The sequence below is a fragment of the Caloenas nicobarica genome, chromosome 1 (genome assembly GCF_036013445.1).
Source record: "Caloenas nicobarica isolate bCalNic1 chromosome 1, bCalNic1.hap1, whole genome shotgun sequence".
Lineage (NCBI taxonomy): Eukaryota > Metazoa > Chordata > Aves > Columbiformes > Columbidae > Caloenas > Caloenas nicobarica.
In genome coordinates, this window is record NC_088245.1 from 74,715,832 (window position 1) to 74,742,080 (window position 26,249).

Here is a 26,249-nt window from a genome sequence, read left to right on the forward strand (position 1 = left end):
TGATGCTGTGGATGCAGGCCGGCGCCAGGATTGGTGTCTTGTCAGAGCCATGCAAGGTCCTCGAGAGAGCCCGAAATCACTGAGATGTGGGGAAGAGTCAGTAACGAAAGGCCTCGCTCACAGGGAGGATCACTAGATATTTCAGACAGCTCCTCTGCACTGACCCAATCACACACACACATACCCCACAGCTCTCCATGATCAGAACTTGATGTTCCAAATCCCAAACATATCAGAACACCTTCGTTACAAATAGCCAAATGCATTTTCAAAGAACTAGTATTTGAGACCTTAATGAGGTGTTAATTGTCAAGTTATTATCATTTATTTAAGTAAAAAAAACCAAACACAACACAAATAACCCACAAAAAAACCCCAAGGTTTACTTACATTAGTACTATCAGGAAAAAAACCCCCACAAACACACAAAGAAAAAAAGAAACACAAAACCAAAACCAACCAAACAAAAAAACCCCAAAACACCACCACCACAACAACCACCCCCACATTTACACTATTTTTGGGGGGAAATATAATTCACGACCCAAATAAATTATAGAAGTGATTCTTACTAAGAACATAATAAAACATCCAAACATGACAACTTGAACATTTTCTAAATTTTGAGATCTTTAACAATGTGATAGATTTATTTCTGTCTCAAAGTACGGTATTCTTTGTCAACCCCAACTTAAAAGCAACATGAGGCTGCTGTCTCACAGGCTCTGTTGTGAACTCTGCCACTGTTTTCCTAATATAAAGTAAACTGTACACAAGGGCCACTTGGGTAATATTGGCAATGAAGATTCACTTTAGACTCTAGTACTATGTTTTTTATCAGTCATACCTCATCTTCTGCATCTGCTGCTGAAGTTAACTTGAGCACAGCTTCACGTTTCTCTTGGAAACAGCCAGCAAGGAAGTTGGCATGTCTCATGAACACATTAATTTCTTCACTGGTAACTGGGTTCTTCTCACTTACTTTGGCCATCATCAGCTCTAACAAAGTAACTCTAGAATCAGAAAACAACTCGTTAAGCAAATTCACTAAGCCGTACAGCATAACCTGTGGAATAAGCAGATATAGTTGTTAAAATTATATACACAATTAGAATGCTACTGACAGAGCTGATTTTTAAAAATTAAGAAGTTTTAAGAACATTGGAAATCAGTTCCTGTTCACTGGTTTATTTCTGCAAACTATTAATTTAATTCATCGTTCAATTAATACGATCTGGCCAGACAGCCAAGTCAATATTTTTCTCAAGCCTATTTCAATTTCTAATTCCTTATGGCCTAACACAACATTACTGTGACTACATGTTCCATATGTCTAAAATTTCCACCAAAACAGCTCTTAAAAGCTGTTGTTAAGTTCAGCGAAATAAACTCAGACTATTTGACAGCTTCCCTTTGAAAATACCAGCTTTTCATAGCCCTTGCCTTGCACAGTCTTTCACTAATTCTCCTCTCCAACCCCAAGCCAATTCTGAGCAGGAACAGGGGAAATAAAAATTGATATGCACACTCAGTTCCTTACAGCTGTTTTATAATTGCCACTAGATGGACCAGAGTAAATCCAAGCTAATTACTCATGTACCCAGTAAGAGTTACTCAGTGTATTAAACCAGCAAGTAAGTGGATACATAACAAAGTTGCTCTATAAAATGTACTTGGGTCGTTTATTTTAACGGCTTTAAAGTAATTTTATTTCGGATCTCCCTTCATGTTGTCAGGGCAAACTGGGCGTATTTTGTGGAAGCAGGACTCTCACATGGCAGAGATCCTCCTGCAGGCTCCAAGTTCAACCCCAGCGCAGAGGAGCACATGGGTTAGCAAAGTCCCACTGTAATTCTCTCAGCCTGAATGAGCGCTATTTATTGAATTAATTCAAGAGCAGGCTCAGGGTTTTCTTTCAGTAAAATATTTGCAATTCAGATGGAAGGACTGACATTTAAACATGTGGAATAGTTCAAATGCTTTTTCTTTTTTTTTCCTCCTTTTTTTTTTTTTAATTTACCAAGCAGGTTGCCACAAGGGGAAGAGAAATGTCTTTTTCTGTGGAAAAAGCACGGTCACTGCTTTATTAACCTCCAAGAACCCAACCCTATTAATCACGTAACAGCTACTCAGTTCTTGCTAAACTCAACCCTCAATGTCATTAATATGGCTGCATTAAACAATTATCTGAGTGAGGACAAAAAGCTTTTCAACACGGCAGCACAGAAAAGCGCCCAACACCATTTGGGAAAGGGTGGACAGCAGACAGAAGGCTGTCAAACACTGGTAACCTCTCTCACAGGCTTTGCTTACGTATGTGACACAGCACCCAACACCGAGCTGTCATTCTGTTTGTTCTGCAGGTCACACCTGGGTACCACACGCTCACCCATCTCCACGCTATTGAAGTCCAGTCACCCAACAACCCTAACTGAAGGAAGCCTTTCAGATTTGGCATGCTATACGAAAATCAAGTTAACTATACAGACACGTCATTCATACCCAAGACAGGACTAGATTTTACGTGCCAGTTTTTACCAAGCCTAGAGCCTTTCAAGTATATGCTCAACTAAGAAAACAGGCTGCTCACAGACTTTATGATTATGGGAATTATAATAAAATACTACAACAGAATTCCAGTCAGCTGTTCTTGTACCAATAGTCCAAATAATACGTTTAACAACAACATGGAATTCTTCTGTAAAGAAGTTGGAGGGTCACCACATACTTGCATAAAATGTATTTGTGAGGTTAAATTGTTGCCAATAGGGGAATTTTTTGTATTACTCTTCCTCTTGCAATATAATTGGGTGGCCTTTTAGACAACCATAATCCTTTTGGAGAAATAGGAGTGACATTAAAACACCACCTGTATGTAATTTCCTGTTTTCTGTTCTCTTTGAGCATGCATGTCAAAACCATTTTCCTGAGTTTTCTTCCAGGCACAGTCATTCAGGACATGCCCATCTTTCCCCTGAATTTCAAGCAAGTCTTGCCATTCAGCCAACAATTTCCTGAGAGAAACACTTTTTGTTCTGGTGCAAGTTCCCTTACACTCCTTTCTTCTATTGTTTCTCTCAGTTTTCTTCCAAGACTCACCCAAATTCTTCCAAGTTAGTTCTCCCACACAATGCAATTTTCTCATTTCTTTTAAAAGATCTCACAACTGTTTACCCATTCAGATAAGAGAGTTTACTCCTACTTGTTTGCCTATAGCTAAGTACAACAGATATGACAACTGTTAGTACCAGTTTTAGTATGCCTCATCATGAATTTTTGTAACACTGAGTTCAATATCTAAAATCTAATGTTGTATATTATATTTATTATAATATTTCTATTTGGAAATGATCATGCCATGTCATCTTCTTTTCCTTAGGCACCACTTAGGAAGACTTTTTGTCAATCTCTTGCCTTTTTTTTCCCCCTAGTCAAATTCAATCCAGTTCTTCATGAAGCTCATCAAATTGGCAAGAACTTAAAACAACTACTATAAAGTATTTGCAGTCATCTGTAAAACACATCGCTGTCTCCTACAGTCTGCAAATAAACCACTGCATTGAAGTGCAATTTAAATCTGGAAGCTTGTTATTGCAAAAGTCCTTCTAAGCCTGTTTAAAAGTAGTATTGTAAAATTCTATCAATTTCATTATTGCCAAACAATTTTTGTATAAAGCATACTTGGTTTAAAACCTCTTAGCAAGTGCGAGACACTTGGGACATTCTTTCTCTGCAACTGGGACTTCTCTTTCCTGAAATGCTTCACTGACAGCAACGGTTCTACGACAAATTAGGCCTGTCCTTGAAATTTTCCAATTCTTTCATCTTCAAATGATACTTGTAAGCACCCTATTAAATGAAAACTGATGAACTTGTGAAGAACTACAATCCAACGCTACCTTCAGCTATTCTGTGTCTTTGAGCATTATCAAGAACAAAAACCTACCACGATGTCGGCATTAGCAGCCCTGTAGCTGAACATAAGCAAAAAGCGGTGTCGCTAACACTATTTGAGTGCCCGTTGCCCTGCTGGTAATTGGACCAATGACTCCATCATTCACTGAGAACACTTCACATGAAACAACAAAAAAATCAAAACTAAAGATGCAAGTAGCTGAGCATCTTAAAAACACCTGAAGCCATCCAGTTCCATTTTTGTTGCTGTTAATTAAAGCAAGACCCCTTCTTAAAAGGGACAACACAGATGTACTCATCTTGAAGATTTTACAAGGTAATTAAGACTATCAAGGCATTAACTTACATTGTCCATGCTCAAGGCTAACTTGGATTAAAGCAAAGCAAGCTTTTTCTAAATACATCTGCCAAACACTTGTACACATGTGCTGGGAAATCTCAAATCTGGCAAAGAATTCAAGAATCTATAATCTTTTGGCTCAATACCATAGCCATATGTTTCTGCAATAATCACTTGCAAAGACACAGCAGGCATTGTCACATCATCATACACTTTTTAAAGCCAGAGTACCATTAAAAAAGCTGATCATAGTACTACAGTATTTATTTCAGGCCATTTGCAAACGCAGACATGCAACACTGAAGTGCTTACATTTGTCTAGAAATGAAAGAGAAAGCTGTTCAGAAGTCAGGAATTTGTCTTTTAATTGAAAATTCAGATTCCAGATCCACTTCTGCAACAAGAACTACTTCGTGGCATGCACCACAGCCACAGTATCACAAATGCACTACGTTTCAACTACAGAAAATATTTTGAATAGTGCGAATGCTGTGAATAGTGTAAATAACTGCGGTCACACAACTGCATACACTTTGGTTATCTAAGGCAACTGCCAACTTTAAGAGTCACCGCTAACGTATGTATTCGCAAACTTTCTCGGCATAGTAAATTTTGTTTCAGTAAATACGTTTAAAGTAAGTGTATTTAATGTGTATGACAGAGAATACTGTAACTGAGAGTTACCATATATTCATGAGCTCAAGCTGCTTTCCTCAGACACCTCAATACCACATCTGTCTTGTTCTTCATTTATATGACTTAGTCAGCCTTATTGGACACCCAATGCGGCAACTCTTGCGGTGAAAGCTCCTTGTCTCATTTTGAAACAATGAATTCCCTATGCTTTGGTTTATACGGTTACTTTTTTCTCCAGTTAATGACAGTCAAAATGTTTTTATCTGAATTGGATTTCTCTCCTCATATATCCCAAAAGAATGCATTCTTAAATATGCTAACTTTATAGAGGAAGATGCCATAACAGGGTTTTCTTCTATAGCTCAGATGCAAAAGGGCTATTTCTACACCACTTACTTCCATATGTTTGACAGTATATTAAGCAGTATCAAATTAATAATCAACTGTACTGTGATTATGTTATTGAAAAACTTAATTGAGTTCACTTGATTTGAAAAACTTGTGAGATTGATATTAAATTCAGCAAATATGCTGTGACTGGCCATCCCACATGTGGTTATCCATATGATGCCTACAGCAAAAGCCTTTCAGCTGCAGCAGCCGATTACCGTCTGTAGCATGGTGTGTGCAACCAACCCAGCAGAGACCTTTCTACAAACTAATTACATCTATTGCTTTAAGTACAATTGAACACCCTAACCCAGTCCTGGCTGTCCTCAGGGGGATTACGAAAATATACAAACTGCCATTCATGACATCCCCCAAAAGAATTGAATCTGGATCATGCACCTAAAACAGTCTACCTGCTAAGTTAAGGAGCCCCTACCTCCAGGCACAGTAAGCACACAGCTCATCTTCATTCCCATTTGGTCAGCCTGAATAAAGGAGGAAGACAGTATTTTCCTCCTTATCATTCCCATCCCTTGTTTAATGGTATTTTATCTATGGTTCTCAACCTATCAAATGCTCTCTCTTTGCCTGCCATCCCTTTATGATCTCTGATCAGCCTTTGTATCACCATTTGTGATAACACTGTGGCTTTAGTCACAGCAAAGAAATAGAGGAAAAACAAACACACACACGCACGCATATTAAGGGACTACTTTGTCTTTCATCTGCAAAAACTATAGGGGGAACTTGCAGTTTCCCTGGGCAAATGGGGAACAAAGTAGCCACGTTCAATACATAAACAAGATCACAAGATCTTCAAGCAGCTCGAGGAGCTGTAGAATTACAGGACAGGATTTCCCAGAGTTGATTATTCTAACTTAAATATTTTATCTTCCACCATTGTTTCTTAAAGCAATTGTGACTGAACATTTTCCTAGCTATAGCAATGGCCATTTCCAATCAAATGGCTAAACGCATTTACATTTACTCAAATGCTTGAAGGAAGCCTTCTGTTGAAGTATTTTTATATTTTCAGTAGCAGAAATACGAAAAGATTAAGTAATCACAGGCATCTGAACATCCACATTTTTTAGGTTCTGCTAACCAGTATTAGATACATTTCGAACTTCAGTAACAGCTTCCTTTAAATTTCTTGTAATTACAACAGGACTATGAACAGCTGAGGACATTTCAAATACAGCTGGAAAACACTACAGGGTGTGGTGCTCTTAAGGAATCAAGACACAGGCATGAAATCTTGTATTTTTTTTTCTTTTTTTTTTTTCTTTTTTTCTTAGTATTTCTTTACCAAGTAATGGCGCCAACCTGGATTCTGCAACCCTATGTAAATCACTGCCAGTTGTGGCTAAGCTGTAATGTTAACCAACCAATTTAAAACCATTACTGACATAGAAACATGTATTTAGAGATTTTGTGCCAACTATGAAACCACACAGTTTTTCAATCATGTGAACAGGATACTCTATATGGAATGCTAAATACTAAAAGCCACATTGGTTTTTGGGGTTACCTTTCTTGATTGCTCAGTTTGGCATAGAGGGCTTCTACCAACTCTGGACATTTCAGCAAATGGTCTGTAACAATCAAGAACCTAAAAAAAGAAAAAAAGTGTTACTGGTGCTACAAAAACAGCATCTACATTTATTCCAAATGGTACTCGTTATTTTTGCTCCTGGATGACCATGTGACATGCTTGTGGTCCTATTTGTTAACAGATACAAATTGTCACAAAATAATCGCACATTGTTCTGCAGTATTTTTCCTAATAGAGCAATGCCCATTTCCCATCAATTCAGTGCACTTCTACTCAAATGCTTGAAGGAAAGCTGGTTAGAGTCTTTTACCAGTTATACAAAAGGCATACCACAATTCAAATAATACCACTCATCCAATTGTTTATGTATCTCAGCAAAAAGCCAAAGTTCAAACTTGAAAACTACTACGCTACTCGTTACAACACTGTTTTTAAGCACACCAGTCAAAAAAGTGCCCAAATAATTTCTCTTTCAAAAAAATTCTAACAAAGCATCAAAACAAATAGAAACTTCTTTGTCAGATGCCAGGCAGCAATATACTGTTCATAACTTACAAAAAATACCCTCCTGGTGAAATAGGAATCTAACCTGATAACCAAATCTAAATCCTTGAGGCAGGTAGGTATGGTCAGTCTACCCTTGTGCTAATGCCAGAATTTACATTGATCACCTTCCCAGGCACCAGTCTCAGCAGTCAATAGCAGATGCTAATCATTTCATTTCAACCCAAACACGTACTCTCAGCATTATGGGAAAGAAGCAAAGTATGTAAAAATATTTTTCTCCTGAAATTCCATTCCTATGAGTACTGGCAGTGCTATATATGCTGCACAGGTATATATATATACACTAAACTGCATTTTTAAAGCAGCATGTCTACCTATTAAATATAAAATAATTACAGGTCAAATCTCGGAGCACCCTCTAAGCTGATGAAGCTACTGAGAAAGAATAACATGAAAACCAAGCGATTTCAATATTCCCTCCACCTCCTCCCTACTTTTCACTTTGCTGACAGTCTTTTATTTTATGTATCTGTAATCCATTACTTAGCTAACAGTAAGGTCACATAGAAGCCTTCCAGCTGCAACAAAGTATTTTTTGGAAAAATACTCAATGACAATTGGGGAAATAGGAGAACAAGAGGTCCAAAAGATTAATAGCTATTATATTTCTAACGGTAACTGTGGACTTAGCCAGCCTCTGGTTCAGTTACTGTAAACTAGTTTTTTTTAAGAGGAGGAGGGAGAAGAAAAGCTATTTTGTGTTGTGCTTTTTTTTTTTTTACTATTTGTACACACGTTCAAGGAAAAAACAAAAGTATAGGTGTAGGGAATCGTCCACCTCTAATTGGCATTCTGAGTAGTGTAGCATCGATTCAAGAGTTTCCCAACACAAATTTGAACCTACAGACTTCCTCAAAGTCAAGAGCACAAACGTATTCCAACTGAGCAATGCAGACTCAGCCGTAACAACTGAATCAAGCCATCAGCAGGGCAGGCAAGGGGGGAACACTTCTAGAATTCCTGAACCAACAATTCACAGCATATGAGCCATCTACAGAATGGTAACAACTGACTTTACTTTTCAAGGTTTTTATCTGGAGCTGCTGAAGAAAAAAGCATAATAATCTGAGTTATGCAGAACACACAATACTTAGCCTCATAATGTACAAATTTCAGCTGACAATGAAGTATGGCAAAAGAACATTTAAGGAGACAATCAGAAGGCTGATTTTTCAATTTTGCCATTGGGACTATGAATTTAAATCTGAATTTTCATGATTAAACTTATATTGAGGAAATCTTGACTATTTGCCTCAATAAAGCAACCAATAATTATCACAAAGGGATCTACGGCTACGAGGAGCACATTAGTGATTACTATTGAAAAGTAGAAGACTTGTATTACAGTTGCTACTAGGTTCTACAGTATTGTATTTATTCGCACAGTTCTTTCACATTCTGTGGATTAGACCTCTACTGTTGAGGAGCTTGCAGTATTTCAGAACAAAGGAGCATAGACTTCCGTATCTGCTTCTTACGCTTTTAATTTCATGACATGATATAACACCTCAGAAATTTCTGCTTCTGTATTTAAGCTTCTCTTTTATCTTATCCACTCATCATGAAGAATACAGCACAGAGATAACAGAAGAATTCGTAGTGGAATAAAGCACTTTCAACTCTTGCTACTATGCCCAGAAATTTTGTTGGTAGTTAAGCATGAATGCAACAAATTAAATCTCATGTCTTTACTCCTTAGCTCTCCTGTTTTTCATTTGGGGCAGGGGAGAATATGAGGGAAAGTAAGACCATCCACAACTCTGAAATAAAAAGACATTCAGTTTTGGGTTACTGACTGAATATGGCATTTCAGATGCACACAAAAGGCTTTGGTAGAAGATTTAAACTTCCTTCAGGGACCAACAGCAGAACCACTGGCATAAACTGAGGACCACCGCAATTTAGTGAAGGAAATGGTGAAAATTAAAGTTGTTATGCAAGCACAACACAGTAACAAATGAACAGTGTTAAATATGCCAGTTTTCTTGACTTTTTAAAATTGTTTGGCTAAAATCCTAAAAAAAATCAAGTGCTTACATAGTAGATAAATACCAGAGGAGATGTTCAGTTCAAAGACTTTACAATAGCACAAGGGCTGCATTGTACCAAATTGAACTTGAGAAGCAGCCAAGATGAAATGGTATAATCTACATTTGCACTCAGTATATTCCAAATGACCACTAAGCTTGCTCCAATCAAAGCCGGGTGTAAGCAATCAACTTTATCATCAAATGTCATGCTCTATATTAAGCTGATTCGATCCCATTAGCAAGTTTAGAGAAGTGTCCCTCGTCTCAGAAAATGAGGAGGAAAACCCCCACACATGTTTTAATAGAAAGAAGAAAAAGATACGGTGATTCTCTATTTGATGAGCAAACTTATCTTCCAAACTCAAAACGAAAAGCATTTTTCATCATGCTACAATAATATCATTCTATCCAAGACATTTAGTAAGAATGAAATATTGATTTTTATTGTAGTTCAACAAACAAATGTAACAAATCATTCAAATTTTGAAGAAAAAAGAAGAAAATTTAGACAGCTAACCTTTCAAAGCCATATCACCAGTCTTTTTAGATGTTAAAAAAGCAATATGCCTCATTAGGAATTGTTTAGGACCAGAATATATTTTAGGAGCAGATGTATTTTTTGGCCTTGCACAACAATATAAGCACCCTATCAAAATGATTAGTACAAAACTATTTAATAACAAATGAAACACACGTGCTGTCACAAAGATGTCTAGAAACTAGACAATTCATCCCACTTGAACACCAGTACTCGCTCAAAGAAAGACTAAAGAAACATTTCCATATTTAAGGCTCAACCAAATATTGAGCATCACAATCCTCTTCTCCTGAGCTGAATCAAGTACAGCAGTGAACATCTTTCCACCTTCAAAAGGCATTACCCATAATGAATGCATCCTCCTTACCAGTCATGACACCGTCCATCAAGTCAACTTGCAGGTCTGGAAGACTGAGTTCAGATTACCTGTAATAGTAATTACCTGTCTTCTGATTCAGAAGACACTCTTGTTCAATTTGATAGCTACATCTGAAAGGTGCTAAAAAGAGATTTATTTTTACTTATGTGCAAAGTTGGAATCATTTTTTCTGAAGAGCTACCAAGAAAAAGCTGGAAGATGACTCGCGATACAATCACTTCCCGCTGCCTTCTGTCCACAAGATATACAAGAAGGAACAAGTGACAAGATAAATAAATGTGTGAGGCTGGGCTTTGAAAGATTGAGGAGATCTATGCCAATACACCGCTACTGCAAATAGAAAATAGAAGGTACTAAGGCCTCTACAATTAAGGAAACTTTTCCAGTTTTGTCAGTACTATTTAAAACCACCGTTGAACTTGGAACTTGCAAAATAACTCTAACTTTCCTGGAATTAAAAATAAGAATTACTTTCTGGAGAGCAAAAGAAGGGGGCAGGGGACACCCTAAACTATCAGAGGAAAGACAGAGAAGAGACAGAGTTGCCAGACCAAAATGCAAGAAAAAAAAAAGGTAACATTTTCTGGTTTCTGCACCACATGCATACCAACTAAGCACTCTACTGAGGAGTTCCATCTTTGACTTTAAATCGGTGTCCAAGGGCAAGACTCCTTGCCACAGGAGCACTAGTTTGTCCACGCTTTTTTCCATAAGCCAGGACAAAATAATCAAAGGCAAAAAATGGGGAGGGGGTGCCCCACATCCTAATCTTTACAGTCATCATTGAGCTGTGGTTTCAAAAAGAGAAAGTGGATGTTCAGAAAAATCTTACTTCCAATGCCAAACAGCCAACCACACTCTTAATATCGTTTTTCTGGAAGCCAAAAGGCCTATTATGCCTCTTATTTTAAAATGGAGGATTTTCGTTCCTTGCTCTTCAGGAATCAAAAATACAACCTGTTTTTTCTTTCTACAGTAGCTACACTGCCCCATGCACACACTTGGAAAAACTGATGACACAAGCTATGCTCTCATCTCTAATGGAACCACCAAAGTATTTCTAAAATAAACAGCTTTTAGAATACACATTGGTCTTGGTTAGGATAAATTATAATGTAATTTTGTTCTACTTTTTCCTAATTATTTTACAAAACACATATGTTTGCAGGTTCAATATTCTAAAATAGATCTCATGGCATTCTGTGCTGGTTTCTCTTCTAAATACAGTAGCTTCTGAAATGTGTGACACACTTCTCTGCTGTTGATTAATACTAACCCAAAAGGGAGTGGATGTGGATGTGTGGGGAAACACAGAGGAATGACTTTTGAAAGGCTCCACAATTTTCCATAGCCTAAGGCACAGCTCTCTGCATGTTTTAAGAAAAAGCTTTTACTGAAGAAAAAAAAAAAAAATAGTGCTTGGCAAGCCTTTTCAGCGTACTGCACATATGACATGGGATACTGCTTGTGCTTTCTTCTTGCTTTGGAACTACAAAGGAGTTTGTTACAGAGGGCTCTTCAGACCTTCATAGTAATCACAGAAAAACAGAGTGAGTAGGAAATACATTTCAGTTACTGAACAGTGTATCCCATCTTTGTTCCTGAGAGGAAGGATATGTCCAATTTCCAGATAGCATCTTTTGGTAGGCAGCAGCTCTTGAAAGAAGACAGCACTGGAAAAAGTATTAGCTTATGAAGTAAGTATATTTGCTAACATGTTTAAAATATGTTCAACTTAACATGTCAACACTTCAGAAGAATTAAATGTATACCAGTACAGAGGTTTATTAAAAAGACAGAAGATACACCAAAAATAAAATGTCTCACAAGGGCTTCAAAAACCATGCTCATCCCTTTGCATGTGAACAGAAGATGGAACATAGGGGTGGAGGAAGCAGAACCAAAAGATGCATAAACACAGAAAGACCGATCACAGTTTAAGAGACAAATCTTCTGCTGCTAGGGAACAGATAGAAAGCAGCTAAGTAATACTAAAAGGAAAAAAAAAAAATCACAAGAGAGTGGAAGCAACAGAACTGAAGTTGAGAGGTTTAAAAACTTTGCATGTGCAAGAAGTATTTCAGAGGGAATGCTAATCCCACAACTATGATCATGAGCAGAGCAAGATGGAAGCAACAGATCATAACCAACCTCTGAAAGAGGGACCCTACATTAAAGGGCAAGGTCTTAGGACTAAAGAAAGGACAGAAATGGTCACTCATGCACCAGGCTGTAGCAGCATTGAAGTTTTTCATCATAGTTTGAGGGTATTAATTCTGAAGCTAACAGCCTAGATAGTAGCTGCATGTTGCAAAGAACAATATGTTTCCCAGAAGAAAACTGCACAGCAAAGAACTGTCAAGAAGATAGGATAATTTAATTAGCGTATGCCATAAATCAAACCAAAGAAAGGAAACTAACTTGTTGCTGCAGAGACAACGTCTTTGCGAAAGGCATATGCTTTGAAGTATGTTCTGTTAACATCATACTCCTTGAAACTTTCTGAGAGCAGCAAGCTCCGGGCACTCTTTCCAAGCCCAACTACAGATCCAAACATTCAGGACAAGACAGGTAAGTTTCAACAGCTTTCAGTCCTGAAAACTTCCAGTTTCTTCTTGCTCTAAGATTTTAGCCAAAAGCTACAAAACAAAGGGGTATACAGCCAGTCAGGCAATGTTTTGAAGAACCTCAGTTGGAGATACACAATCTGCTTCCTCAGATCATTGCTCTCGGGAGTTTGACCAGCAGCAGCAACTTCAGAAGAGCTCCTAGTATTCAAGGTTACATGATTGCTAGCCTGAAACAAGTTCAGGAGCTGTGTTGACTAGAAGTTTAGAGGCAGTTTAAAAACACATTGTCTAATATATGTTAATTAATACTATTTTTAAATGCAACAACATTTAGTATTAAAGATGGCAAAGGTAGCAACATTAAAAAAATCTTGGATCTGTTTAGAGGACCAAGCTTCTAAAAAAAGAAAGAGGAGGAGGTATCAGTTCTTAAATCAAGAAAATACTTATTAAATGTGTGAATTACATTCTGCAACTTCAAAGATTTCAGAGATAGAAGCATTTCTAATGCTTACAAGTAACCCCACGCTTAATGAAATGAGCCTTCAGATCATCTGGTCTGGATAAACAGGTATGATCATACAAGGACTGAATACAAAATTTGACCAGGGCATTCCTTACAGAGCTGACTTCCTTCTTAAATTTATTAACTATTTCTTAGCTCATAGCCTGCCACAGAAAATACTTAATAAAAAGTGCATCACTCATGAAGACACACTTACGCATGCATCACAGCACTGTTACCGCCCTTTCTTCAAGTTCTGAGGCAGTTTTTGTTATGCCGTCAATCTACAAACGTTTTAAAAATGCATCAGTGCTTATAGTCTCAAAATCTCACTATGCTGATCTGCAAAATAGCTCTCCTCTGTTTCAAAAACTGCTTAGAAAGTGAATGGCCTGGCTTTCCGTCACGGATTAGATTCAGGAGTCGCTAAACCGAGGCCTTATAACCCACCCTTCTCAGGAAGCAACACAGCAAACACTTCAGACATTCCCTCTTCCCCAACAGGAGATCCTTGTCTTCTACTGAACATCTTGTGATTTGAAAAGTAGGCAAATGTGACAGGAAAACACCAAAAGGCTACATCCTGCCTTTAAAGAAGCTTCCTTCACTTTCTTTAACTGGGAAAGGGAGTTATGGCAGACAGAAGAGGAATTGCAAAAGGTCCGCTACCAACAGCTGCTTCTAAAAAAGGAGCTCTGAGGAACTGCTCAGAATAATCTCAAATTTCCTCTGACAAAGCCTTCTCCCTTCAAAACTGCTGTGAGAGTAGAGGAAGAAGCCAAAAGGCGTCACACTTGGAAAGAGGTTCCGTTCTTCCTGAAATTTCCCTACGGACTTTTCGAGCTCGGAGATGGAAAACCGGACTTTAAACATGAATGTGGGATCATGAACAGAGGAAGAATTGCCAATTCACCAAAAAAAGGATTATAAAGATGTGCTTGCCCTCCTGTGATGGGTGAAAAGTGGAAAACTCTACATGTTCTAGCTGAATGGAATAGTGAGGTCCCCATGGGAGAGACTACAGTTCTGCCAATGGCCTTAAATCCAAATATTTGTCCTGGAAGTCCTCCCTCTGTCCTAACGGTTCACGGGAGCAACTGCAAAAATAACTTGTGGAATTCACTGGATACTAACTTAGAGGAACATTAGCTTATAAATTTCAGTGCACAATAAAAGGGAATAAAACCGTGAATAAAAGTTTTGCCTGTAACCAAAATTCGCCTGGTTATTCAAAGAAAGATTTTCAATGCCTAAAAGCAGCATTTGACAGCAAAAAAGCTCAGCCCGGAGGAATAAACACATGTGGCATTCACTTTTTATTCAGTATAATATGAAGCCGGATGTTCTAGCTGATAGACAAGAAGGTAGGCAGGAATTAAGTCATACTTTTAACTTTAAAAGTAAGAACACCTTAATTTCAGTCATTTGTGAGTCCAGGAGTGAGCATGACCTCTTGGAAGAAGAATAGTTTGTATTCCGGCTCAGCCATATAGTGCTGTAACAGCTGCTTAGAAATGGTTGCTGTGCACTTTGTTAGCTGTGGCACAAGGGACCCAAATCTTTACAACAGAGTACTGGCTCTGTTGCAAATACTGCGGCTATGTACATTCGTTTAAGCAATCCTAGTGGTATGTACTTCAGTGAGAGCTGAAGCACAGCTCCAAATTTTCAATGAATTGCTGACAAAATATTTTTTCTACAGTCCAGCCAGAGAGGCATCCAAACCTTAGCTTCGACTTAATAAGAAAAGCGACAGAAATCTTTAAATGCACTTTTACGTGACTATATCTCATGCATATCCTTCCATATCAGAAAGTAACAGTTACTCAATGAGAAAAAAAAAAAAAAGTGCCTTAGTAATGAACCATGAATTATTTCAAACCAGAAAGATTATATGCAATGATAAAACCGGACACCAAAGCAAGAGCAGCAATACTCCAGAGTCCAAACTTATCCTAAACATATACTCAAAGCAACAGCAACTATGTCTGTCCTTCACACACACGTTACTTTCTTACCACCCCCTCTGCACCAAGTAGACCAAAAATATTACATATATAAATGTCATCATTTCTTTCAGGATGGAAATCACTTTTTTTTTTAATCTAATATGAAGAAAGAACATATTTTGCCATTTAAACTAACTTCAGAATGACAAATATTCTCACAGTAAGAACCAATGAATACAAGGGAGAAGCAGAGAGTAAATGTGTTTCCTGAGACCGGACATATTAGAAACAGAGTATTAGAAGAACAAATGATGTGATGATCAAGAAACACATGGGAATAGGTACAAGATGAATCACAAAAAGCCTCTAGAGCTACAAAGAGAAAAATCAGCTCCTTTCTAGCAAGGAATTATCTTTTTCACTTTCAAAGTAATGCTATTTGAATACCTATTCAATGCTCGATAGTGCATTGTTGCAATATACTTTTTGGTTTAGATTTTGTACTTGTGAATGCACTTTACCTATGTTGACTTGAAAACAGTGCTTACATTATTGAAAGATTTCCATTTATAATTCAGTTCACGATGACATTATAAAACGCCAAGAAACTTATACTACAAACTCATTACTTTTTCTTTCAGTTGGGAAAACTGATAATAAGCTTTGAAACTCAACTAGACAACGTTTAAGTACGAGGAAAAACCCCATACGTATTTACTTAATGTCTGGAAGATGTTAGATGCTTTTTTTTGTATAAGCCCTGTATGAGGAACTCTGCATTCTGACAGCAATTAAGAGGGTAAACATTCTGCAACTGCCTTATGGCAGGACTAGGATTACTCTTTTCTACCCATGTCTTCTCCTTCAGCACAGTCTTCTGTGTTGTGTAGAAGTTTACCCCTTTTTAATTTCAAGATTACTCTGAAGACTGACCCTTTCCCACCCACAAACATCCATAAAGGATGTAAGACATTTTCATTGTAACATCAACAGAATGCACTTCAGACTAGAAAGATCAGGGAATTGGATACCTTGGCATTTATTCTGATGATGTATTTATCCTCCAATTACCTTCAAAATATAAATTTAACAGCATGACAACGTCTTCCAGCTTTCCCTGGCTTTCATATCTCAGTCAAAACAGATTTCAGCATATCTTCAATACGTAAAGAAAATGAAGGATAATCAAGATAATGACCTGAAAAGCAATATTTCACGTGTTTATATTGACAGGATGCCATAACTAGAGACTCAATTTGTCACTTCTGAAATAGAAGTCTGATTGCCTGATCCTGAAACTAAGTTTGCTTTCTGAAAACTAGTTATGTCCCAAGCAAATTGACCTGGTTATGAAAAAAGCCCAGCCACATACAAATTTTGAAGTAATTTTTTTCAGTACAAAAGCAAACTATTAAGTGACATTTACTTTTCATTCAATCATCTTAATTCTGTTTAAAGACTTTCTAAATAACTAGTAAAACCTCAACAATTCTTCCTAATTAAATTTTGAATTTAAACATGACCTTCAAAAGAATTCTACAAAAACATACAAACTATCCTTTTTTTCCACATCATATAACAATTAAATGAATGTGTATCCTTGGTGATGCAGGGCAGAACATTTCTCAAATGCATAACTGACAACAATATTTACAAGAATGGCCATTAGCAAAAAATATAAAAGCTCAATGGAATAAAACCAGTGATAAGGTGCTTTTAAAGTATGAGAGTGAAACGTGCAAGATTCACAAACAAAATGCCTGTGTTTTGGTATAAAAATGATTGCATGTTGCACTAGACAAAAGATTTGTTAAAAGAAGAAAAAATAAAAATTAAAAAAAAAAAAAAGAAAAAGCCCTACACTTTATATAGTACTCACAAGCATTAGTCACACAAGTCTTCTTAGCGTGACCCAGTAATCAAAGACTGTAAGACTATATTCTGCATTAACTTTATTTCAAAAATCTCCAAACCCAGCAAACAAGTATAAATTGGTTTGCATTCTGAAACCCTGTTTCATTAAAAAAGACCATGATTTTAAAAGACCTGTTTATAACCTCAACAAAAATAGTCTTATTTTAACAGAAATCAAACCAGTCAGTGAATGCATCATGAAAATTATCTCTGTACCAAATTACTAACTTCTAAATAGATCTTCATTTATTACTTAGCAGTGTCACAAATTTAGACATTTTAATACAAAGATTTACATTAGAAAAACACTTAAAGGTGTGTGTGGGGGGAGCCAGGAACCTAACGATACATACGACCACTCAGCCTCCAACTGCTCTTTGTAGACTTTCAGGACACGGAGAGTCACAGTCAAGTTCCCAGGATCCAGGAGTTCTTTCACTTTCTCTGAATTAAGGCAGTTGAACAGGACCATACAACAATAGGTAACAATTTTCTCATCATCGTATGTTAGGCACGTCCTTCAAGAGAAAATAAGGAGTTAAGAGAATAAGTTAAAACTGAGTGTGGAAAAACAAGACTATCGGCATTCAGCTCGCTGAGTTCTTCTTTGCTTACTTTCAGAGAATCATGAGTTTGTCATTGCCTAGGAGGGACAGAAGTTATCTGCTTCTATCATCATAAGGTCTTTTTACATCCAGTGCTGACACGTGGGCTCCAAGAAACACAAACAGAATGAGTATCAAACTGAATGAATGTGCCTTTGTTACTAGCTCAGTACGAAAAATGTTGCCAAACACATCAAGATTGTCATGTGTCAGCACTAAATCATTTATATAATATGCCATTACACACAAGTCATCAAACCTCGAGGAAGATAGTCTGGTGAGCTTAGGTGGCAGGCAAAAGGATTGGAAGACACAAAGATTGAATCACTTTTGCAGATAACATTTGATCCACAAATACTGACAGGTCTGCACAGCAGCAAAGTGAATAAGGGAAAAGTTGTGTTATTGGAAATTAGTATAAATACTTGAAAATATCTCTGAAATAAAGCTTATGTTTAAAGTTCAACATTTGACATGGAGTTTTCTTCCAGTTTCTGTTATATGAAACCAATTTACTGTCAGCTTAGAACAAACGGGCTTTTAAAGGTCCTGACTAACAAAAAAAACATCTACAGGATATGGTCTCAACCGTCCCATTCTCCCCAAAGTTATTTTTCAAATCTTCATGGTGCTAGTAGAGCTACAACTACCATGTACAAAAGATTTGAATAAAACCACAGAAACTACATTATTTAAAAAACCCTCATCCATGCTTACAAGAAGAGATCTGGGAAAGCACACTTCCAAATGCTATTCTGGGAATCTCCGTTTCCTGCAGCAATGTTTCCAAGAAACTGGAGGCTACAACGAAGAGCTGAAAAAAAACAACCCAGAAAATATATTAATAGGAGTTCAAAGAAACAGTAATAAATTTCATATATAAGACAAACTTTTCAACATTACAGCTATATGCTACAGAATCCATCTCGAGATTTGAGTGCAGTATTTCACTGCTATCGTACACAAACATTTGCATTTTCTCTTCTAATACAAATGATTTTATAAAATACTCTAGAATGATACGAACAACAAATCACTTGTTTTCCTCAGTTAGACTTATATGAATATCAAACACTGGTTATTAGTGATTAATAAGAACTCTTCAACTCTGTCAAGGTTTAAGATGGGTTGAAATCAATGAAAGGCCAGAGCTACCTACAGTCAGCACAACCTGAAGCAGCCCCACGCTGAACCAGCAGCTGCCACATGGCATTGGCCACTTTGCCTCTTCCAGATCTGAGGTGACTTCCTTCCTTGGATTACATTAACGCAAACAGGCCTCCTGTCATCACCTCAACTCTGCAAAACCAGCTCTGCCTGCTACCAAGAGAGCTCCCCAGGCACCCTCCCTAAGCTGGCCAGAGACAGCTTGAAAATGTTGTTGCAAGAGAACTGAATCTGTACCCTTGCTACTCATATTAAATTTTATTTAGCTGGACAAATCATTATATAATATGATGATGTGCTCAATACATTCTGATTTCTATCCCAGAAAAATTAAAGCCAGTACTCCAAGTAACTTGGTCTCCAATTTTAACGCTGAATTTATTATGGCAGATTTCTACTATAACTACAAAGGCTTTATTCCAGCCTCCTCTCAATATAGACTTAAAATACGGGAAGATGATATTTCATCATACAGGTTAATTTCCTAGAGCCCACAAAAAGATACGAATTAATGACAAACAAATGCATGAACCCACAGACCTTACAAAATCAGAACACTTTTTCTGGCACAATTTACAGCACTCAATAGTCCAGCACTTACTAATAGGTGGGCAAAGAAATTTAAAATTAAATGTTAAAATGCAGTTTAACAGATAGTACAACAGCTGGCTATTACAGATGGAGGTGGCTGATATTGCCAGGTTCTGAAAATATAAAATTAGGTCTCTCTGAAAGGTGCTGTGCCAGCTGGCAGACAGATTTCCTACAGAGGTCTGGGCATACATCCTCTTGGGAGCATTAAGAAAGCAAGTCTAAAACAGGTCACTTGGGCTTAGGGAACAGTAACTTTTTTTCCATATACATTTTTTAAGCCCAGAATGTATATGTCCTCTCTACACTGCATTTTGAATAATCTTCTCCTTTATGCTTCGGTTCCTAAGATCTGTTTTCTCTCCCTGCACACCTGCACTTTTTTATTATTTTCTGCCCGTCATTATGCTTCTGCTTCTCCCATCCCTCTGGTTCCCACCCTGCTGACTCAGAATTTTTCTGAAGGACAGCAAGCATGGGCATGCTACTGTTCTAGCAGACATTTCATGGAAACACTTCCCTGCTAGAAAAAAAAAAAAAAAAAAGGGAGTAAATCCTAGGAACGGGATATTATTTCTCTTGGTGAACCCTCTACCTACTATGAGAAAGATCTCTCAAAGAGACAAAGTTCATTATTATACTCCCATCTTTATTTGAAATTTGCTTGACCCTTTTCAGCTATCAATTACACTTTGGTTGTTTAAGATTAAGCTATGAAAAAAATACTACACATTTGCAGCACATTAATAAATATTTCCAAGTTCTCCATTAATCACACACTGGGGTCTTAATACTTGTGAAAGCAACCAACACTATACTTGTCTGGTTGTGATGTCTTGAACAAGTATGATGGATCCAGAAAAAGGTTACGATTCTGTGCATGTACCATGGGAAAAAAAAGTTCCATCTGTAAGTGCTTGCTTTTAACCACTAATGGTTAACATTTTTCTTTTAATTAGAGGACATAAATCAATATATGGGCAAGAAGACAATCTGCAAGACAATAGCAACTGTATCTATTCACAACTAAGCAGAAAAAGAGGATGTCTTGATAATGCAACATTTCCCCATGCAAATAAACTCATGTGATGAATCTCAACAATTCGAAAGGAAGATGTGATTTTACAAACACCTGGGAATTGAGCTATGTCAAGAGTACAGATGACACACAAGACCTAGCTAACAATTTGCAATTTGTCCAACCAATTCATGTGCTCTGTCCTGAGTACAATACAACTGCTGCACTGCTTCTGCAGTGCCTGAACTCCTTTTCCCTACCAATAAAAAAAAAAAAAAAGTAAGTCATATTACAAAAGAAATAACTCATTTCAGAGTACTTAGTGTGATGCCAGATCAATTACACATACCAAATATAGTTTGTGTACTGGAGCATGAATAGTCATGTTTTGGCTTCTGTGATCACAGATCTACATTTGAGAAGCCAGGTCTGTTTGGAGCTGATGGGATTCACCTGACTAAGTGGGACAACAAGCTGGCCAGACTTATAGGGCAAGACCCCACCTGGAGTACTGTGTCCAGCTCTAGGGTCCCCAGTACAAGGACATGGACCTGTTAGAGCTTTTCCAGAGGATGCCATGAAGATGATCAGAGGGCTGGAACACCTCTCCTATGAAGACAGGCTGTGAGAGTTGGGGTTGTTCAGCCTGGAGAAGAGAAGGCTCCGGGGAGACCTTATTGCAGACTTTCAATACATAAAGGGAGCTTATAAAAATGATGGAGATAGACTTTTTACCAGGGCCTGTAGAGACAGGACAAGGAGAAACAGTTTTAAACTGAAAAAGGGTAAGTTTAGATTGGTTACAAGTAAGGTATTTTTTATGATGAGGGTGGTGAGACACTGGAACAGGCTGCCCATAGAGGTGGTAGATGCCCCATCATTGTGAGTGTTCAAGGCCACACTGGATGGGGCGCTGAGCAACCTGGTTCAGTGGAAGGTGTCCCTGCCCATGACAGGGGGTTAGAACTAGATGATCTTTAAAGGTCCCTTCCAACCCAAACCATGCTATGATTCTATGTGTCATGGTCCAGCAGTCACAGATGGAAAGCCAATAATGAAGAGGGGCAAAAAATTAAAAGTGATTGAAAATTGATCCTCATGGGCCCCTTACGACTTGAGATATTCTATGATTCTATGAAAAGTTATTAGAGCACCACAAGACAGGCTCATCACAGCATGTTCTGTGAAAACACATTACAGTACTATATGGCATGACCATGTGGTTATGCTAAAACAAACACCACCCATACACACGCACAAACAAACAAAACCCCACAAACCCACAAGAGCACCTGGCAGTCTTGGAGTATGCATATATCTCATACGCAGCACTTCTCTCCAAAGATGATTCCATATAAAACATACTAGCCTAGCACCAAGCTACCAAGTGATAGTGAATTTTGATATGAGCATAGAAAATCAATAGTTTTGTATTTATGCTTTAAAAAAGAAAGCTCCAAAAAAAAAAATCCAACTAGAGCTGTTCATTCACAGCAGGGTATGCATGTGTTGAAAAATGCAAATGCTCCAATAAAAGTATTGCATTCCCAACTATGGAAGTCTCTTCTTAGCATTCAATTTCCACATTTTTCTTCTTTGTTTTACCTCTATTGGACTTGACTGCTGCAACATATGATTCAACTAAGCTTAGAAACCTGTAGAATAGAGATACTGCTTTTCTCCTCTCCAACAATTTTGCTGTCCTTACAGCAACAGCAAGAAAATTTAGAAGCCAATTAAGACAGACTTTAGAAGCTGATTAAGACAGACTTCATTGCACGGTATACCAGCTGAAGCCATTTTGCCATCCATTCAATATGCCATGTGCTTTCTGAAAATGGAAAGAAAAGAAAAAAAGACAGCAAGACTATTTCACGTTTCCCCTGAAAACTTACAGATCTTTATGAAACTAAAAATAATTGTCAACCAATCTTTCCAGCTGCATTAGCTAGTATTTGGGAAATATTACTCATAACAACTATAAAAACTTATGTCTTTTCCATAGGACTGATTTATTTAACATCTTAAGTCCATTCCCTAGCTGTTGGTATCTATAAGCACTGCCTTTAACAAATAATTCTGTAGCTATCGGCACAGCTAAATTTTAATTTAAAAAAAAATGTTACACTGTGTGTGGTCAACAAGACTATTTTTAACCTGATGGTCAACCACTGTGAAATTACATGTACTAAGATGTAACTTCTGATACACCGATCAACCTTAGAGCAGAAGAAATTTTCCCCCCATTGAGCTTTCAATGGTTCCTGTAAAAGCAGGATGTTCTTTAGTAAATGCAAATACTCAGATTACATGTTGCTTTCATAACCAGCCTGCAATGGGTTATGGAGAATTTTCTGGGTTCTACAAAAACAACCTCTTTATACAACAGGGTAACATGTAAAAGGAGAAATACTCTCTTCCTGATGAATTTTGGTACCTAAACGTTTGTCTACATGTAAACTGATCTTTTAGAGTCACTAAATGCAACCCATGCAAAAGGTGACACAGCTGCTATTACTTTCTGGCCCTCCATGAGAATGGCTCAAATGCGCTCCAGCAGTTCAGTACCTTCAAGATCACAGCTTCACTTGTTCCTTTCAGTCTCTTATGATCACACAGTAACTGAACCACACTCAAGCACACACTTTTCGTTTAACAATTCTATTGTAGTACTACCCAGATGGTCTGCAGGACACACATGAACTTTTCATAGGCCTGGGCCTATGTCATGCTCCTCCCAAAGATGTAATTTCACGCAGTGCCATTTGCATAATCAGACTGTGTATTACACTAAAACTGAAATCCTTGAAGTTAGTAGGACAAAGGCTTTAAGCATTATGATTTTAAAATGCAATACATTGTTTCCTTCTGCTCCACACGGTTAAGTGATACTATTTAAAAAAAAAATATTAAAGTTCCAGCACTAAAGCTAGAAGAGTTTATTGCTGGTAAGTCTCTACCAACAAGATTATCTGTAATTTCTCCCCCCAGTATCTTTCCTGGTTAGATTGTTACACGCAGCCATTACGCTATATTTTGCTGTAGTGTATATTATTTAAATGTTTATATTTATAAACATTTTTATGTCTTCCTTACAGAACATGAGTTTTTTCCTGGTGGATAATCAGACTTATCTTTCAAATTCCTACTACAATTTCTCTAGTCAAGAACAGGAGCCCAAGAACTTGCTTACCGGCCACCTTGAAAAACCTTGACGTCAGCTGCAGAGGCTTACAACAGTCATAGGAGATTTCCATTCCTCTTATTTGGGGCAGCACAGAAAGAGTTATAAGTACAATCCTTTGCCTTTACTGGAGTTACACAGAAATATAAAATAAATCCAGTCATAGCACGTATGAAGCTGTACATCATCACTTATCAGACTGCAAACATAAGGCTAGCAAACTTGCATATCTCTCTTTAATGCTTTGGTAACCATTAACTATGAATGAAAGATATAGCTGGTGTGCCCCCCTCTACACCAGGGGTGCGCACAAAGGTTTACAACTACTTAGACCAAATCACAGCCTCCCGACAGCCTGTACACCTTAAAGCTGTCTGTGAGCTTTGCCAATCTAAATTGTGGACCGCCAGCCATTATACAGACCACCAGCCATTATACAGACCACCTTCGGTTGTTTGTAAACAATGGCAGAATGTTTTGTGATATATTGCTATCCCCGGAAAAATAAAACTTTCAACTCAGCATAAGGTGTAGACCTCTATAACTATGAAATGTTAGTTACCACCACTATCATCCGGTCACTGACTTGTTTCCTTGTGGCTGCAAGTTAAAGCAACTTCCAGTCATAAAAAGAGTTATTTGCCTCTTCACCACCATGAATCATACCACAACTACTGATGAAAATGTATTTTCCTTGGAAAACAGTCTGTCTAGACTACTTGAATGTACAATACATATATGGGCTGCATCATTTAAAGTTATTAAAACAGTGCTTAGTATTTTATTTCTGTAAATAAAATGGATGTCTAGCTACCGATTATATTTCCGCCTTGATCATACTGCACTTGCTGCAGTGCAGACTAGTAACCCATTTTTTACCATCTGTGGAACAGCAAGAATGTTGTGTTTAATAAGTTTCTGTTCCCACTCCTCATCTCCTCTGCCTCCAAAAGAAAGTAACACTCTTAATTATTTTCCTTTCCCTTCAGAAATGCCAAGGAGAATTTGACTCAAAGACAAGAAAAATGCCCACCACGTTATTAAAAATGTGGAGTTAAAAGCGAATTAGAAGAGAGCTGGAAGAAACCATCAGATCATTCGTCAAATTAGCCTCTGATGCAAATTAAAATCTAATAAGATCTCATAAGGGTAGATTTAAAAAAAAAATTATTTGTGCATTTATTAGGAAAGAATCAGTTTGACAGCCCACTGCCTGACATGGGATCAGTTTCATAGTGATATCGATTCATACAGCAGTAGCGATGTTTATTAAATTCAGTTAGCAGGACTGTTCTCTTTATCTCTGGTATTTTAATTGCATAATTTGATTTTTAGAAAGTAAACATCATAAGTGTGTTCATGTCCTTAATAAATTATCTATTAAAGTCTAAAGGCATAATAAATGGGGCTGCTGTTATATCCCCACAAGCAGCAAAAACACATGCCTGAGATTACTCTCCTATGTGAAGTAAAACACATGTAAGTGCTTGCAGATTTGGGAACTGCATTTATAAGCTTCCTGCATGTGTTAGGATGTAAAATCTTTTTCTTCAATCAACCTAAAAGTTGAGGCTAAATCTAACAGACAATGTCTCTTTAAAGACCCAGCTCTAGCAAAATCAGCAAGTTTGAAGTGCTGGGGAGTCTCAACCTGGACTTAAACCATGCCAGGAAACCAAGAAAAATAACAGAAAGGACTGGCCACCCACTACGCGTTATTCGTGGTATCTAACCATATGACAGACTACTACATGATACTTTGTCCAGGTCTAAAAAAAAAAAAAAAAAAAAAGTTATTAACATGTAAAACACTAACCAAGATTATAGCAAATTTCTCCAATTATATCTGATGATGGTATACTGTGGCTGTTGTTTCATTTCAACCAAAATTTCCACTGAAGTGCTTATATTTTCCCTAGAAAAACTAAATTATCTTTCTCTGTAAGTCTGTGGAAAGGATATCAGACCTTTTTTTTTTCCCTTGGACCATTTATATTCTGTATCCGGCTAATAATGGATCACAGTCCTTTTGCAATAGACCAATAAACTTACATTTAGTATTTTTACTTTCATGTCCACATTAATACACAGCAACAGCTTTAGTGTCCGTGGTTTGGGGCATTACCATTTATTTTTATTTATTTTTTATATCTATAAAGGCAGCTTGCCTCTTCTCATTGCCTTGTTACGGTCCTTTCCATACCACACGTAATGTATGTCCAGAGTGTAGAAGAAAGGAAAAGACCTGAATGTTTCCTGGTACAAATCTTGTAACTCTTCCTTTCTACACTGGCAATATTCCCTAAATTTCTCACTGAAAAGCGAAGGATAGGCACAAGGCATTTCTCTCCCAGTCCAAACCTGCTAGCAAAAAGGATACTGCAGAATGGAAAAAA

General features: G+C 37.4%; 1 protein-coding gene across 3 annotated transcripts in view; it reads right to left on the reverse strand.

Annotated features, from left to right (window-relative positions):
• The window catches only part of ATXN10 (ataxin 10), a 101,410-nt gene that overhangs the window by 53,815 nt on the left and 21,346 nt on the right, over positions 1-26,249 (reverse strand). For all 3 annotated transcript variants that reach the window (XM_065644605.1, XM_065644614.1, XM_065644624.1), the window contains exons 4-7: positions 18,611-18,707; positions 17,642-17,806; positions 6,813-6,893; positions 848-1,013 (exon numbers count right to left, since the gene is read on the reverse strand). In XM_065644605.1, the coding sequence (XP_065500677.1) occupies positions 848-1,013; positions 6,813-6,893; positions 17,642-17,806; positions 18,611-18,707 (509 nt within the window). The remainder of the gene's footprint in view (positions 1-847; positions 1,014-6,812; positions 6,894-17,641; positions 17,807-18,610; positions 18,708-26,249) is intronic.